General features: G+C 47.2%; 1 protein-coding gene across 12 annotated transcripts in view; it reads left to right on the top strand.

Annotated features, from left to right (window-relative positions):
• Positions 1–18,583, top strand: part of CHD5 (chromodomain helicase DNA binding protein 5) — an 85,869-nt gene that overhangs the window by 15,363 nt on the left and 51,923 nt on the right. For all 12 annotated transcript variants that reach the window (XR_005590331.1, XR_005590332.1, XR_005590333.1 and 9 more), the window contains one exon: positions 17,387–17,566. Coding sequence is in view for 9 of the 12 variants with exons in the window: in XM_039508912.1 (XP_039364846.1) it covers positions 17,387–17,566 (180 nt within the window). In the remaining 3 variants the exon portion in view is untranslated. The remainder of the gene's footprint in view (positions 1–17,386; positions 17,567–18,583) is intronic.

Here is an 18,583-nt window from a genome sequence, read left to right as displayed (position 1 = left end):
CTGCATTGTGGGTAGCTATCCCACAGCGCATGTAGCCGAGTGGAATTTTGGGTTGGGCTTGCAAGGCCTTATGAGACCAAAACATTGGCGTGGGTGATTATGGGAACATGGCGTTTACAGCCTCCCATGATGCACTTACCTCCCTCCATGAAATCAACAGCAAACAAACCAAGCCTTTTTCTCACCTTTTTTCATAAGCATGGGTTACCCATGTGGATGCCGTTGCATGATAAGCATGGACTCTGCTCAGCTGTACACAGTTGTTGCGAGCATTACAAACACCTCGTGCCTTATCCTGCAGTATTCACACAGCCGATACAGGAGCCGCCAAGGTCTGCAAGCAACCCGGCTGGAAGACATACAGCAGAGCAATTTGCAGTTGCTAGCGACAGTCATGCATCACCTTGACACAGTGCAGTACCGTTTCTGGGCCTGGGAAACAAGCACTGACTGGTGGGACCGCATCATTATGCACCTATGGGATGACGAGCAGTGGCTGCAGAACTTTCAAATGCATAAGGCCACTTTCCAGGAACTGTGTGAAGAGCTTTCCCCAGTCCTGAAGCACAGCCATATTAAAATGAGAGCTTCTCTGACAGTGGAGAAGTGATTGGCAATAGCTCTGTGGAAGCTTGTAACGCCAGACTGCTACCAGTTAGTGGGGCATCAATTTGGAGTGGGTAAATCTACCGTGGGATCTGTTGTGATCCAAGTTTGTAGGGCCATTAACAGACTTCTACTAAGAAGGATAGTGACTTAGGACAATGTACAGGACATAGTGGACGGTTTTGCCGTGATGGGGTTCCCTAGCTGCGGTGGGGCAATATCAACGTGGGATGGTCGGGAAAGGTGCATGATGCACGCATCTTTAGGAACACAGGTCGGTTCAGAAACCTGCAAGCAGGGACTTTCTTTCCAGATGGCAAAATAACCATTGGTGATGTTGAAAGGCCAATCGTGATCCTGCGGGACCCAGCCTACCCCTTGCTCTCATGGCTCATGAATCCATACACTGGGAGCCTGGACAACAGTAAGGACCAGTTCAACCATAGGCTGAGCAAGTGCAGAATGGTGGTGAAATGAGCCTTTAGACGTTTAAAAGGCTGCTGGCGTTGTTTGCTTACTAAGACCTCCGTGAAAGCAATATCTCCATTGTCATTGCTGCCTGCTGTGTGCTCCATAATATCTGTGAAACAAAGGGAGAAGAGTTTCTGCCGGGGTGGGGGAGTTGAGGCAGATTGCCTGGCAGCCAATATTGAGCAGTCAGATACCAGGGCAATAAGAAGAGCAAGCACATTGAGGGGCTCTGCGTCTCCGGGAGGCTTTGAAAACCAGTTTCATCAATGAGCCAGAGTAATGTGACACTTATCTGTGTTGTTTCTTACTAAACTGTCCCCTCCATTGCATTTTCTCCCCTGTAAACTCCACCCCCACCAACCACCGTGTGTTGAATGAATAAAGAGCCTTTTCTCCTCAATCTGTTAAGTTTTGTTATGCACACACATACACAGAGACAGCAAAGAAAAGTAAGATAACCTGGGGCAAAAGGGCTGATAACGCCGTGTGGGGGAAAACAAGGAAAGCTTGCTTACAGATCTGCAGTAGCAATCAAACGTGTGAGAATGGGCGTCTTCTTGTCCTTGTGTCCTCCCCTGGTGTTGGGTGTACGGGATATTGAACCCACCCACCTCAAAGTCATTTCGGGGAGGAGGATATAGAACTGGGTGATGATGGCAGCAGGTTCAGCATAGGCTGTAATCATAATCCACAGCATCTCTTCCTGCGTGTCATGCTCCTGTTCCCTGCATGCTCTCCTGTCCTCCCTGTCCACATCCAGGTTCTCAGACAGTGTAATCCTCCATGCGCTGAGCTCCGTCTTGTCACTCTCGGAGGCACACATTAATTCATTGAACATGTCCTTCCGAGTCTCCTTTTTCTGCCTTCTAATCTGGGAAAGTCTCTGGCCTGGCGTGGAGGATGGGCCAATGCACAAGGTTTCAGCTGCAAGGAATGCAAAGCACAAGGGTAGCTTTAACTGTGCATACATTGTTTCTGGTGCAAGGTTAATTTTTTTAATAAAAAAACCAAGCCTCACTACACCTCACTGCAAGCCACAACGTAATCACAACCGCTGGCTATTGCAAGAGTCGGTTTGCTGCTCCAGCCATGGTGACTGAGGCCACGAGGCATGGGTAAAAAGTCTTTTGCTGCTGCTTTTGTGAAGACATCCTTGGGATCCCAGATTGAAACTTGAGAAAAGCCCCCTGTCCCCCGGCAACCTGGATGGTGCTTGAGGACAAGCACCAGTGTAAAGCCCCACAAATAGTTTGTTTTTTACAAAAGTGGCACCGGGTTGGGGGGAAGGAAGATTAACAGGAAGGCCCCCTGCTTTTTTTTCAGTGCTGGTTGCAATACCCGGTGAGCCCTTCCAACCACAACCATGGCATGTTTGGGAAAGCGTGGTTGTGTGACCTCGATTTCACCAAACAGGGGGTGGATTATTCATTGTATTGTTTGCGGTTTAAGGGCTAGCATTGAAAACTTCCCGCATTTCACCTAGGTGACCCTATGCCCTATCACTCTCCCGAGGGTAACAGAGATGGCCAGGGAGCAGATGCTGCAAGCGCCTGGGTACAGACCTGGTCTTTATGCTGCAATGCTGTGTGCTGCAATGATGCCAGCAGGGTTAATACTGGAGTGGCATGGGAAAGTGTCCTACCATGTCAAATAATTGTGGAGGCTCCAGAATGGGATTGGGAGCACAGGCCACTGGCTGGGCAGAGGTGGGAGATCACTGTGCAGATCCCCTCCCCCCGGAACACGGACTCAGTGGTGAGGCTGCACCCAACCCTGACACAGCGCAAGGACCGGGCCTGCCCCAGAAACACCTCAGGGCTCTGCCCTTCCATGCCAGGTGCACCAGGTGTGGGCAGGCAGGCTCAGCAAGGCAGGATCCAAGTGTGGAGGGGTTCTGTGTGGGGCAATCTGGGTGCGGGGGGCTCAGTGGGAGATCTGGGTGCAGGGGGGATCGGGATGCACAGGGGCTTCTTGGGGGGTTCTGGGTGCAGTGATAATGGGACTATGTAGGGGGGTTCGGGGAAGGTGGTTGGGGTTCAGCAGGGGGGTCTGGTGTGGGTGGCTCGGGGGTGTGTGTGGAAAGAGAGTTTGCAGAGCTTCCTACAGCCGAGGGAGAAATCTGGGGGTGGGTCTGACCTGGCCCTGGATGCCATGCAGGGGAAGAGGCAGTCCCATCCTCCACAGCCCAGCCAGGACGAGCAGCTGAGCCCGGTGCAGGGTAGGAGCCACCAGTCAGGTCTTTTCCAGTCCTGCCCCCTGTCCCACAGTGATTTACCTCTCTGCCAGCTGCCTTGGGCATCCAAAACATACTACTGGGGAGGGTCGTATGACCGCTCTTGTGGCTTCTCTGTCAAAGTCATTTTTCTGCAGGGAAGCAAAGAAATCTGCTGGGGACATAAATTCTGTGCGTGCGCAGTGGTGCAGAATTCCCCCAGGAGTAATAAAAGTAGCATGTCTGTGGGGCAGAACCAGAACGACTGTTCGCCTCCCTTGTTTTCTGGTACACTTGCTGAAGCTCCTTTATTTTCATGAGGCACTGTTGCATGTGCCTGGTGTAGCCCTTCGCCCCCCACGCCCCGTGTGATTTTGGCATAGATGTCAGCATATCTTCTGCAGGATTGGAGCTGTGCCTGCATAGACGCTTCTCCCCACACCGCAATAAGATCCAGCACCTCCTGTGCACTCCAGGCTGGAGCGCGTTTGCAGCCTTGAGTCTCCATGATCAGCTGTGCTGGCAAGCTCTCCACACTGATCAAACAGGAAATGAAAATTCAAAAATTCCCAGGGCTTTAACAAGGGCGTGGCTGTTTCCTGGGTACCTGGCTGATGTGCAGTGGAGTTGAAAGCGCTCTCCAGAGTGGTCACAGTGGAGCACTGTGGGACACCTCCTGGAGGCCAATTTGTTCAAATTACACAGCACAGTGTCTCCACTATCCCCATGTCGACCCGTGGATGTCAAATCAAGTGCTATGCCTCTCGCGGAGGTGGAGTACAGAAGTCAACTTTACAGGCCACTTAGGTTGGCAGAAGAGACTTGGTATTGTAGACGCATACATTATTAGATCGGCTTATGTTGCCCTAAGTTTGTAGTGTAGACCAGACTCAGACGCCGCAGATGAAAGACCAGGCCCTGGATGGGAGCTGTGCTCTTGTCATGCCAGAACGCATGGGGCAGAGGGCGCCTTCTGTGCGACTGAATGTTCAGGGGCCGCCGGGGTGGCGTGCCCCTGTACTTGCATGTGCCAGGTTTCTCTGAACATAATTACCAGGCTGTCAGATACCCCAGCTGCCTTTTAACCTTCTGTGGGTATCTGTGGATGCTGGCAGCACATGGGTGCAGTGGCAGGCCAGCGAGGAAAGAGTTAAGTATCTCTGAGTAACTTTCCTTTTGGAATGTTGCTGTGGTTGGTCCGAGCTGGATGGGAAGAAGGCCCCAGGCAGTCTGGGCTCACTAAGCCATGGTCAGGGTACGTCTAGTGTCCAGCGTGAGACATCGGCAGTGCTTAGGGAAAACAGGAAATGGGGGCTGGGGAGAGGTAGGGGACGTCAGACAATAAACCGGGCTGGCTGGTGCATGGTGCGGAGGGTGAAATGAGCTGTGCCTGCCTCAGTTTCCCCTTCAGTTTAAACTGAGCTGCTCACACCTTTGACCTAGCTGGGCTGGCGATCGGGAGCCCGGGGTGAGCACTGGACTTCCACACCGGCAGCCAGATTGTGGCAACTTCCCTCCTGGGGTAGGTGGGCTCCAGACGCCATCGCGCCCCAGCATCACCCAGCCTCAGAAGGGGATGAGCCTGGGATGGTCGTGGGGAGCTCTCGCGCAGCTGACATCTGGGCAGGGAAAAGATCACACGGGGGAAGTGGAGTGGTAAAGCTGCATGCCGAGGAACAGGCAGGCAGGGTCATGCGACGGAGGGCAGGGACACACACAGCTCTGAGGAGCACTCTCTGGTCCAGCCACTCAGTTGTTTACTATAAAAGCACCAGAATGGTTGTTCTCCTTACATCAGCGACTCAGGTAACCGCAGGTCCAGCTGTTGATATTTAAAGCGCCAGCTGTCAGTGTGCAGACAGTATGAGCCGTCCCTCTTGCATGTGAATGTCTCCATTTGCCTGCACCGATGGCTCAGCCGTTCCCCGTTTAGCGCTATCCTGTCTAGTGCACTGGGATTATTTTTCTTCACCTCAGACCCAGGCTGGCTGGCGACTTTCTCCTGATACACTTTGAAGATCAGATTCAAGATAACACTGCAAGGTCGATACGATGACCTGGAAAATCACTCACAAGCATCACACGGTTCTAGTTTCCTATTTTATTAATGAAAGTAAGGAATGCTGGAGCCCAGCGCTGTGCTGCCAAGACCCACTCGTGTCTGAGTGGAAATGGGTCCTATCTATTATGTAAGAGACAAGAGGCTCAGATGGAGCCATGACATCTCAAATGTGAGCAATGTGCCAGGGAGCTGTTGGAGTGAGGGATGTGTGAGCTGCTCTGCACACATGGCTTGGCACAGTGTCGTCATCCCCTTCTGCAGGTTGTTTGTTTTGTATTGAACATATTAATTAATATATTTGTTTCTACACCTGTTAGCATGTTCCCATTTGATAAATTATGCTGGAATTTGCAAACAACAAATTAGCAGCTATTGCATTAGTATGTTACAGCTGGTTGGAAGCAGGATCGCTAGTAAATTACAAAGCTGCCTCTTGGATTCTAACAGCGTTCTGATTTGGGGCACTGTCCTGCACTTGGAGTCATACAGGCAGAACCCCTGGCTCATACTGAACCCCACTGATTTTATTTGGACTCTGCATGCGTGTAAGTGTCTGTTTGTGCTGGTCTGACTGCAGGATTGGGCCCAAGTGAGCAAGCATTCCGGAATCTGATGTTTGCCCAGGAAAACACCTTCATTGTTCATCTTGAAACCACTGGTTTAATGATCGTGAAAGGTGCTGGACTGTGTCAGACTCAGAAACACTTGGCCCAGCAAGGAGAAGGCCTTTCTCCGCAGCAGGGTGTCTTAGCTCTGCCATGGAGTGACCACTTTCAGGGTATTTGTGGCTCAGTCTGATCTTGGCCTTTCTGCTAAGGTTGCCAGCAAGGGGCTAATTTGTGCTAATTGCGGTAGTATTTCTGTTGATGTGTTTCCTGACCAACTAGAGATTGGGTAGAATTCTGCAACTTGTTACCCATAGGCTATGTTTGTCACAGAAGTGACTTTGGACTGCTCCTGGCTTGAGCTGGATTTGAACCAGGATTTGGATATGAGGCAAAAAGCTCCATGTTGAGTTTATTTTACTCAAAATCGTGCTTTCTGAGTGCTCCGTTCCATAGCTGCAGGGTGACAAGGTATCTCAACCTCATTGGGTTTTCAGTGGAATGGTCTCTAGTCTGAGGACATTTTAATAACCCTATTAGAATACACGTTTGTCATGGGGACATGTTGCCTTTACATACAGGGTGCTCCTTGTTGTCAGATGTTTCACTGATCTGAAATGCAGATGAGTTCCAAGAAGCACATGAAGATTAAACTAGTGAACTGTGTGCAGAAGAATTTCAGTATCCTATTGTAAAGGGAGGTCGGCATGTATCAAATATGCAAGCGCAGTATAGCTGGTAATTTCCCTATCCCTTTCATTGCCAGACTTCGTGTAAATGATACTGTTCTCTTCCGGTCACCCACCCCACTCTCTAAGAGGAGATCGTCTAGACAAGGTAGCACATTAAAATGATTTTTGCAAGTGACTGGAGCCTAACAGTCTGTTTATTTAAAGAACATGGATTCAGACCTGCCTTTTATTGTCCAACAGACTTTGGGTAGAAGTCACAGTCCAGCAAATACATAATTTTGTGTGGTCATAGTAATGTTCTTTCTTTGCTTTTTATAGACACAACACAAAGCCCAGCTCAAGATATCAGCCTATCACATCTTTTTCCCCCTTAAGCAGAGCAAAGACCTTTGTAATGTAGTTTCTCTGCAGAAAATCATCTACAGCAGTTTCTCCTGGGCTGATTTTTTTTATTAAATAGTGCCCTGCCTAAGACTATTCAGAAGAGGCACCTGGAAATAACTGCAGAGTGTCGCACGCATGTTATCTGATTGACTACCTGGTGCAAAAAAGGAAGAGAAGAGAAAATTTGATAAATGTCTGTTGCATTCAATGTTTATTAACTCCTTGTGTGGACAACATTAGTCTGATTTGATTCTGGCTGCCATAAAGCTTGATTGAAAGCCCAGTAGAACCGATGGAAAGACTGCCCTTGACTTCATGTCATTGAGTCACATTCCTAATGGGCATCAGAAATGTATAGACAACAATGAATGATAAAGAAATCCAGAGTTGAGGCTGCTTCCCCTAAGCGCCTTTATTGATATCTGCTAGGGAAATGTACATTCTGCTGTAAATGAAGTAGGCAATCGGAATGAATTGTGAATGTGTGATCCTGAGTATATGAATGGAGTGCAGACTTCTGCACTTGGCTGGGCTTTTTAAAATATTTAATCTGTTAAAGCTTTTATTTAAAAAAAACAACTTTTTTTTACCCCAAAATTTTAAGAGGAGCGTTGCTAGATCTTAGTTTTGCATGCATTAATTTGTAGCACACCTTAATGTGTATCAGCTATGTTGCAACTCTTTAGAGTCTATTTGCCAGTAATACTCAGTCATGAGCCGATGGCAGAATTGATGCAGCAAGTGCTGAGAAGATCTATTTACATAAAATAACCAGCCTGCAGTTTGAACCTGAACATATGTAGATTACGGTCCTTGTCAGACAGAGAGGCAGAGAGAGAGAGAAGGGATTTCAACCTGTACTGCAGCAGTTACTATGGCAACCAATTATTCAGTGCTAAATTATAATTGTTTATAACACTGGTAAAGAGGAAGGCTCAATTTTGTTTTAAGAGATTGAAGGACCAAAAATCGGTAATGGCTGCTGGGCAAGGATGCTTCCCTAGTGTTAGAACATTTGATTTTGTGTATTACAATATGAAAATCCATCTGCTCACAATGCTAGACTGGCTGAGAATGCCCCAATATGGAGGAACAGAGACACACTTGAACTGGGGATGGTGAACAGTTCCAGCGGTCTGGCTGGCCTCATGTTCAGACATGCACGGATTTGTCCTTCAAACAACAATGCAGTTAGAAAATTAAAATGTGGCATAGGGCAAAATAACCCACAGCAAAAAGACGAGTGCAGAGGGGTGTGTGGGTTATTTTTATTTTTTAATTTTTTTGGATACATTAAAAAACAGTCATTGACTGTTCAGTAAGATTTAAATGTCTAATAGTGAATTGGTAGAAACAAGGTTAAATCAACTTTATTTGTAATCTAGTGCAATATCTCAGGCCAACAGGGAATTAATTTTAACCTCTGTCTATAGTACTTATCTGGCCATTGTTATTGTGAGCCATCCTTCCTCGTTTTCCTCCATTCATTTCTGGTCCCTAACTTTTCACTCACTGATTTATTTAAAAGCCCAGCTGTTTGCCACTGTTTAGGCTGAAACATCCTCAGACTGACTCTCCATGGTCGTGCCTCCGACATTGCTCTTGCAACTTCAGAGTCCGAACATTGACCTGTATGCTGTCTGTGATTGACTACCAAGGAATACCTGACCAAATAATTGTGAGCCATCCTCAGATTTTGTTATAAAGTATAAATGTCTGTTCTAAAGAGAAAAATAAGATGTCTTGTCTTGTACTATACCCCCCAAAATGTCAGAAAGGCCTTTCCTTTAATAGACATGCTGCTGAATTATGAGTCTCTCCTCTAATCGGTGAGTGGTATCAGGTGATCAGATTTCGGATAGAAGGAAATGTTTTATTGGTGACAGGATGGTTCATGGGCTCTGGAGCTTTCCACATTTAGGTGGCTGGTCTAAACCACCAGAGTGGGTCAGGAGTGAGCCAGAGCTTTTCCCACCTGCTGTTTATCTGGTGGTCTCAGACCAGTTCCTAGTAGGCTGATGCCAGCACTGCCCCCATCTCAGCTGAATAGCCAAGGATTGAATAGTTATGGAGGATGAAGCACAGGTTACCTTGGGGAATAGGCCAGGACAGGGTTGAGCAAGAGCAGGGCTAAACGCATGCTGGTGCTGCCTGGGTGTGGCTTGTTACCATCACACTGGACCTGGTTATGTAGGACACAGCCTAATGTTTTGTAGGAAGAATCTACATTGCTAAATACAATAACTGGCAACAGCTTCCCCCCCAGGAGAGGGGGCGTCCGTGGGAGCTTCATGACAGAACTCATGGTCCCTGGCTAACTGACCCCTGGCTGATTGGCTCCCTTTGCACTGTGTGTTTTGATCACAGCTCTGTGTGTCTGTTGCTTTTTCAAACAATCTTCCTGCCAGCAAACCTCAGTGGAAATATCAGTCCTGCGTGCAACTTCAGATCAATCAGTCCTTCTGATTGCTTGGCTCCCCTCCATTGATTATTGCCAATTAATGTGACTGCTCCCTATGGCAGACACAGAGCAAAATCAAAGTGTAAGTTCTGGGTAAGGCAGAAATATGCAACTGCACTGCTAGTGAGTGCAGAAGGTGACCTCTGGACCTCAAGGCCTTTGGCCAGCCAAGGGTCAGCCAGCAGCTGCTAGCTCTTCTGGCAAGAGCGCATCCTCCTGGCTGGGCTTGGAGTAGCGGTTTTCTTCCCATATGGCACCCCCTGCCAGTGCTCACTCAGTTGTGGTGGTGATGGTGGTGTCTTCCCGCAATTCACAGTACTCTCTGTTTGCGACTCCGCCTCCGGCTAGGTCATCATGTAGTCCCCTCAGTTCTGGAGTATCAAAGTCTCACCAGACCAGCTGTTCACGTGGCATCTCCAATATCCTGCACCACTTCCCAGTGGCTGGTAAGGGAACCCAGCCCCCCATCCCGCCCTACTGGATTCCAGCCCTGGGATCCGATAACCTGCAGCCAAGATCTGCCCAGTCGCACTCTTTGCTGCTGCTTCCCTGTGCTTCTTCCTACCCTGCCTTCTCAGACTTTCTCTCCCCCCACAGCTCCTCCGGGCTTGACCCATCTTCCAGGACTAGGATCCCAGGGCTTATTTTCACCCTGGGTTTCTTCCTTCCCAGCTCTCTTCTCTCATAGAGTGACTGCAGCCTCTGTCCCTGCAGCCTCTTTCTGCAGCAAACTTCCTGGCTTTCTACCTTACCCAGCATCTCCCCTAGTGGGGCTTCATCAGCAATTGGTCATTTATCAATCTGTGGGCCTCCCTTCAGGTGCAAGTGTGAAGGGTAATTGGCCTCTTTTGGGCTGGTGTTGGTGAACACCCTATCACATATCCTCCCCTTTTAGACTGCAGCCCTTGGGGGTACAGGTGCCTTACTGTCTTAAAAATAACAAACCTTTAAAAAAAGTTTGGGGCTCTTTTTATTTGACGTTTGGCTTTTGAGCCTTTAGACTGCACTCTGGTCACATTTTCAAGATTTTCTGTGCAAACATAAGAGCTAGAAACTTTATATATACAGTATATGTGAGAGCTGAGATTCTCATGTGGTCACCTGACTCCAGGAGCTGAGACTTTAAGGAGCACAGCAAATATTGTGAGACTCATGATAAAATTAGGAGTGTTGACAACACTGCTGCCTTAGCAAAGATTAGGGCCAAGATTTTTCAATATAATGTTGGGGGAGGGGTTCTCTTATCCTGCTGGTCACCATCAGATTGAAATTATTTGGGTGTTGCATTCTCTTTTTAACCTTCTCCTTTGCAAGGAAGGACTAATGTTGCACAAGGGATTTGGCCTTTGGCTACAGGCTGCCAGTGGGGCTGCTGCCCTCCCTGCCTTTCCTTTTCTCCATTTGGCTATTGCTGTTTTCTTTTCTAGCCTGTCTCTTTCACATGTCTGCTCTCTTTGGACTCCTCGTTACTTAACACACATGAAAGCAGAACAGTACCATTTGCACACCAACATGGTATTGGGTCCTGATGGCTGTACTCAGGCAGAGCTATCCTTGGGTTCAGGGGGACTGCAGGCGAGGCCCCATCGACTCCATGACAGAAACGGCAACAGCTCAAGATACTGATATGTTGGCAACTCAGGGCTGTAGGAAACCTTATTGCCCACAGTGATAATGGATAGAAGGAAATAATTTCTTCTTGCTCCCACACTGCAGAACTTGGGATCATGTACACCTGGGAAGGGGCCTGATGTGGTGTCAAGAGAAGAGTAAAATGCAAAGCGTGTGTCTGGACTGTGAAATGTGACTGATTTACAGCGAGAAGGCCTGGGGGGTGGGGGGAGTTGTGGTGCTGTCAGCGCAGCGAATAACAGAGCTGAAGAGAAACTGACAAAATCGGTGTTTGATAATCTAACCGATGTAACACAACTAAAGAAATCCTGTCTTCCTTAGCTCCCAGAGTTGCCATATGAGAGTGCCATTTTATTTATGCTAAGGCATAAACAAATACAAGGCAGAAATCCATAAATTACCTTGTTTGATGTCAATCAGAGATGTTGCAGAACTTGAAATTTTAGGATCTTTTAGAAAAGCAGTTAGCTGTCTCTGTCTATGACAGCATATGTCACTGGTTAGAGCTGTTGTTTTCTTTAACACATCATTCAGTTTTTTAATATAGAGATTAATTTAGCATCCGTTGCTCTCTATTTATTTGTCTGTTTTATACCGTCACCCATCAGAATAGTACCTGGGGGGTACCTTGCAGTAGCCCTAGGTGATTTTGTGAAAATACATATATACTCATCACAAAGGATAGACTGAATAAACATCCCCATGACATACACGGTGCAGCATTGACAGTGAGGTAACAGCATGATTTACAGATACCTCTCTCTCAGAATTGGAAAGGACCCCAAAAGGTCATTGAGTCCAGCCCCCTGCCTTCACTAGCAGGACCAAGTACTGATTTTGCCCCAGATCACTAAGTGGCCCCCTCAAGGATTGAACACATAACCCTGGGTATAGCAGGCCAATGCTCAAACCACTGAGCTATCCCTCCCCTTGCACAAGACAGCTGTTTCCAAAATGAATGTCATCTGTGTTGCATTGTTTTCCATTTAATTTATATGTAGGCTTTTCTATTACTCCTGGGGGAATTCTGCGCCACTGCACAATGCAGAATTTTGCAGAAATTAATGTAGTGTGTGCAGAATTTCCTTTCCCCCACAGAAATGGGCTGCAGTGGACACAGCAGAGCCCAGATCGCACATAGAAGACACTGCTGCGGGCAGGGAGAGGGAGCTAGCAGGTTCCTGGCAGCTGCAGTTCCCAGCATGCCCTGAGGGAAGGCGAGGGCGGCGCATGGGAAACTGTGTGCAAGCCCCGGACTGAGCATCAAGCTGCATCTCGGGGCTTGGGATGGGTGTTTGGGCAAGGGGGGCCCTCAGCTGGGTTCGGGAGGGGGGGTATCTGGGGCAGAGGGGGCCTCGCAATTGGGACACACCGTGTGTGTCATGGGGTTCGAGTGTATTGGCTGCGGGGGCCCTGCAGCTGGGCTCTAGGGGAGAGAGGTTGTTTGTGTCTGGCTCCCTGGCTAGGCTTGGGAGAGGGGGCAGAGAAACAGGAACTGGGTTGTCATAGGGGTTTCTTTAACTCTCTGCTCCTGGGGGGATTTGTGTGTGTGTCTGTATTGTTACAAACATACTTGCCAACAGGTATTTTGAAATAAATTACCAAAATAATTGAAACTGGTCTGATTATGTAGCGTTATTCTAACAAATCAAATTTGCGGAATTTTGCAGAATTTTAAATATCGTGTGCAGAATTTTTAAATTTTTGGCACAGAATGCCCCCAGGAGTATTCTATGGTGCTCACATTTGTAGTTTCTGAGCATTTAGCACATGTTGGTGCATTTGTACTCCCAGCATGTCTGTGATGTAGGTAAGTATTCTTGTCTCCATTTTACAGATGGGACACTGAGACACAAGGTCACCCAGGAAGTCTGTGGCAGAACTGGGATTGGATATCAGAACATAAGAATGGCCATGCTGGTTCAACCAGTGGTCTATCTAGCCCAGTATCCTGTCTTTCAACAGTGGCTGGTGCCAGATGCTTCAGAAGGAATGAACAGAACAGGGCAATTTATTGAGTGATCAATCTCCTGTTGTCCAGTCCCAGCTTCCAGCAGTCAGAGGTTTAGGGACCCCCAGAGCTTGAGGTTGCATCCCTGACCATCTTGGCTAATAGCCATTGATGGAGCTATCCTCCCTGAATTTATCTAATTCTTTTTTGAACCCAGTTATACTTTTGGCCTTCACAACATCCCCTGGCAATGAGTTCCACAGATTAACTAAAGTAGTACTTTTTACATTTGTTTTAAACCTACCTATTAATTTCATTGGATGACCCTGGTTATATGCGAAGGGGTAACTAGCACTTCCTTATTCACTTTCTACACACCAGCCATGATTTTATAGACCTCTATCATATCCCCCCTTAGTTGTCTCTTATCTAAGCTGTCATTTTAATCTCTCCTCATATGGAAGCTGTTCCATCCACCTAATCATTTTTGTTGCCCTTCTCTGTACTTTTTCCAATTCTAATGTATATTTTTGGAGATGGGGTGAACAGAATTGCATGCAGTATTCACGGTGTGGGCATATCATAGATTTATAGAATGGCATTATGATATTATCTGGCTTATCATCTATCCCTTTCCTAATGGGTCCTAGCATTCTGTTCGCTTTTTTGTCTGCCGTTGCATGTTGAACAGATGTTTTCGGAGACCTATCCATGACTCCAAGATCTCTTTCTTGAGATGTAACAGCTAATTTAGACCCCATTATTTTGGGATTACATTTTCCAATGTGCATTAGTTTCCATTTATCAGCACTGAATTTTGTCTGCCATTTTCTTGCCCAGTCACCCAGTTTTGTGAGATCCCTTTGTAACTCTTTGTGGTGCGCTTGGTCTTAAATATCTTGAGTAATTTTGTATCATCTGCAAATGTTGCCACTTCACTATTTACCCCTTTTTCCAGATCATTTATGAATGTGTTGAACCACACTTGTCCCAGTACAAGTTCCTTGTGGCACTCTGCTATTTACCTCTCGCCACTCGGAAAATTGACTCTTTATTCCTACCCTTTGTTTCCTGTCTTTTAACCAGTTACTGATTACCCAAGACAGCTTACTTTGCTTTAGAGCCTTTGGTGAGGGACATTGTCAGAGGCATTCTTAAAGTCCAAGAACATGATATCCACTGCATCACCCTTGTCCACATGCTTGTTGATGCCCTCAAAGAATTCAAATAGATTGGTAGGAATTCCCATTACAAAAGCAGTGTTGACTCTTCCCCAACAGATCATGTTCATTTATGTGTCTGATAATTCTGTTCTTTACTGTAGTTTCAACCAATTTCCCGGATACTGAAGTTAGGCTTACCACCCTGTAATTGTCAGGATCGCCTCTGGAGCCTTTAAAAACAATCATTAGCTATCTGCCGGTCGTCTGACATGGAGGCTGATTTAAGTGCTAAGTTACCTACCACAGTTAGTAATCTTGCAGTTTCATATTTGATTTGAACTAGTACTCTTGGGCAGGGGCGGCTCTAGCCATTTCGCCGCCCCAAGCACGGCGGCACGCTGCGGGGGGCGCTCTGCTGGTCGCCAGTCCCGCGGCTCCGGTGGACCTCCTGCAGACGTTCCTGCGGAGGGTCTGCTGGTCCCGCAGCTCCGGTGGACCTCCTGCAGACGTGCCTGTGGATGCTCCACCGAAGCCGTGGGACCAGCGGACCCTCCGCAGGCACGCCTGCGGGAGGTCCACCGAAGCCACCTGCCGCCCTCCTGGCAACCGGCAGAGCACCCCCCGCGGCATGCCGTCCCAAGCACGTGCGTGGCGTGCTGGGGCCTGGAGCTGCCCCTGCTCTTGGGTGACTTACATTTGGTCCTGATGACTTGTTACCTATGTAGTTTCTCAGTTTGTTCCACTCACCTCAGTGTGGGACAGATCCTCAGATTTGCCATCTAAAAAGAATGGCTTAGGTGTGGAAATCACCACACCTCACATCCTCTGCAGTGAAGACTGAGGCAAAGAATTCATTTAGCTTCTCTGCAATGGCCTTGTCTTTCTTGAGTGCTCCTTTAGTACCTCAATCATCCAGTGGCTCCCACTGATTTTTTGACTGTCTTCCTGCTTCTGATGCACTTTAATATTTTTTGCTGTTAGTTTTTGTGTCTTTTGTTAGTTGCTCTTCAAATTTGTTTTTGGCCTGCCTAATTATTCTTCTACACTTGACTTGCTAGAGTTTATGCTCCTTTCTATTTTCCTCAGTAGGATTTGACTTCCAGTTTTTAAAGGATGTCTGTTGTTTAGCCATGGTGGCATTTTTTGGCCCTCTTGCTGTTTTTTTGAATTTGGGATATACATTTAGTTTGAGCCTCTTTTATGGTGTTTTAAAACAGTTTTCATGCAGTTTGCAGGCATTTCACTCTCTGGACTATTCCTTTTAATTTCCATGTAACTAGCCTTCTCATTTTTGTGTAGTTTGCCTTTTTGAAGTTAAATGCTAGTGTGGTGGGTTTCTTAGGTAATTTCCTCCCTAGAAGGATGTTAAATTTAATGACATTATGGTCACTATTACTGAGCGGTTCAGTTATAACCACCTCTTGGACTAGATCCTATGCACCACTGAGACTAAATACAGAATTGCCTCTCCCCTTCTGGGGTCCAGGACTAACTGCTCCAAGAAGCAGTCATTAATAGTGTCTAGTCATGTTCTCTCTGGATTGCATAATGAGGTGACATGTTTCCAGTCAATATGGGGATAGTTGAAATCCCCCATTGTTATCGGGTTCTCTGTTTTTGTAGCCTCTCTAATCTCCCTGTGCATTTCACAACCACCATCCTGGACAGGTGGTCAGTAGTATATTTCTACTGCTCTACTCTTATTATTCAAGTATGGAATTTCTGTCCATAGAGATTCTGTGGTGCTGTTTGATTCATTTAAGATTTTTACTACATTTGACCCCATGCTTACTTGCACATGGAGTGCCACTCCCCGCACCAACATGACCTATTTCTTCATTCCCATATATCTTGTATCCTGGTATTACCTTGTCTCGCCTCTCCTCTTTAATAGGATATAGAGTATCCCCTTTAATAACTCCTTCTCTGTGGGATGTGTCTGTCTGACCTGTCGGCTTTCTCCCAACCCTTAGTTTAAAAACTCCTGTACAACCCTTTTAATTTGACATGTCAGCAGCCTGGTTTCATTTTGGTTTAGGTGGAGCCCATCCTTCCTGTATGGTCTCCTCCTTTTCCAAAAGGTTGCCTAGTTCCTAATAAACCTAACTCCCTCCTTTGAACACCATTGTCTCCTCCACACATTGAGACCCTGCAGTTCTGCCTATCTACTTGGATCCCTGTCTGGAACTAGAAGCATTTCCGAGAATGCTACCGTGGAGGTCCTGGACTTCAATCTCTTACCTAGCAGCCTAGATTTAGCCTCAAGGACCTCTCTGCTACCTTTCGTTGTGCCACTGGTTCCTACATGTACCATGACCACTGGCTCCTCCCCAGCCCTGCACGTAAGTCTGTTTAGATGTCTCGAGAGGTCTGCAGCTTTCACACCGAGCGGGCAATTCACCATGCAGCTCTCCCAGTCATCACAAACCCAACGATCTATATTTCTAATAACTGAATCCCCTATTACTATTACCTGTCTCTGGAGGGGTATCCTTGGTGTGAGAGGATCCCATGACATCATCTGGAAGGAGAGTCCCAACCATGGGATCGCTTCCCTCCACTCCAGGCTGATGTGCTCCTTCCCCAAGTCTTTCAGAGGCTGTCAGACTGGGGTGAGATCACTCAACTGTCCTGGAAAGTCTCTGTCTCCCTTAGCTCCTCCAGTTCAGCCACTCTGGTCTCAAGAGCCTGTACTCAGTTGGGGAGGGTCATAAACTGCTTTCACCAAATGCGCACATATGTCACCTGCCCACAAGGTGCATTCAGTACAATAAACTGTACAACCCGCACTCTGCTGCTGGGCTTCTGTCTGCATCATTATATAGCAGATCTGCTGAGTCCCAGTCCCGTGCCTTAACCAGAGGACTGTCCTTCCCCTGCAACAAAATTATGAATGGAAAACAATGTTCCTGCTTGCATCTCCTAGAGTCAGATCCTTCTTACAGCCCAGATTAGGCCAGGTGGGAGTGCCGTTTCCTTGGCTTCTGCTAGGGGGTTGCTATCCACATGTACTGTGGCTGGAGTGTTTTAAAATGTAAAAGTAACAAATGGGAATGGCTGAATCTGGCAAATGACCAGAGGGGTTTGTGCAGGGAAGCTGGGGAGGGGAGATCCTGGCCCTTCCTTCACTGTTCCTTCCTCTTTTAGGGGAGCAATGATGAAATATCTGAAAATGAAGAGGAACTGGAGGAGAAATCTGAGAGCGAAGGAAGTGACTATTCGCCCAACAAAAAGAAGAAGAAGAAGCTCAAAGAAAAGAAAGAGAAAAAAGCCAAGCGGAAGAAGAAAGATGAAGAGGAGGAGGATAATGAGGAAGGAGGTTTAAAGGTACCTACAATTAGACTGTCCAGACCTAGCACTCCATTAGTCGGGTTGTTTCTGAGAATGGGAACCTTAGGGCACCTCCCCATTACTCTCTCTGAATGCGAGGATGGGCGGTGGCAGCACAGCTTGTGGGAAAAGGCCAAGGGGCCTGGTTTTACCAGGCACTCTATCCTGCACTTCCTCAGGAGGAGTTTCATTTCAGTCTCTGCTCATATCCCTAACTGGGGGTCTGATCCTGCAGGGAATGGAGTGCTCCCACTCCCACACGCTCCCAGAGGAACCGAGGGCACTCGGCACCTGGCAGGATTGGTGCTTGGGAGAGCTGTGTGGAGGAGGAAATTCTGTTTCATGAAGGATTTGGAAATTTGGCTTTGTTCCAAACTGGAGCAAAAACTAAAATTTTGAAATTCTCCAAAGAAAAATGCTGATTTTTTTGTTTGTTTTGGGTTGATTGAAACGTTTCATTTCAGTTTTGACTTACTTTTAAAAATGCTGTATTGTATTACAAAATAAAAAAAATTCACAGTGGAAAGCCTGAAGGGTTTTGTTGTGACAGTGTTGAAATGGGACATTTCGATATTGTCATAACTTTCCCCATTTTTTCCCAAACAGAATTCCAGCGAAATGGATCTGATTTCGGGAAGTGTGTCAGTGTTGATGGCACTGTATATTCTGGTGGGAAATGATTCCCTCCAAGTTACTTCAACCAGCTCCAGCCCCTTGTCCCTCTGTTATTTTGGCTCCTAGCTGCTCTTCGGAGATCTTTGTTGCACAGTTACCAGTAGTGCCATTGAGAGTTGGGTTTCATTTATGTATCTGGTTCTGTGGAAAAGCAGATGAGAGACGACTCTCTGGCTCCTCGGATGTTAAAAGAGCCTTTGCTTTTCAAAAAATCCACCAACACCAGGGTCATCCCTCCCCAAGGTGCGGAAAAGCAGCAGCACCCAGTGAGTCACTGGAGTGGACTGGGGCCTTGGGCTGTCACAGCTACTAGCAAATGGATTTTGCCACAGTTCCCAT

The sequence above is a fragment of the Mauremys reevesii genome, linkage group 21 (genome assembly GCF_016161935.1).
Source record: "Mauremys reevesii isolate NIE-2019 linkage group 21, ASM1616193v1, whole genome shotgun sequence".
Lineage (NCBI taxonomy): Eukaryota > Metazoa > Chordata > Testudines > Geoemydidae > Mauremys > Mauremys reevesii.
The sequence above is the reverse complement of the archived record's forward strand: the minus strand, read 5'-3'. Positions and strand labels throughout refer to the sequence as shown.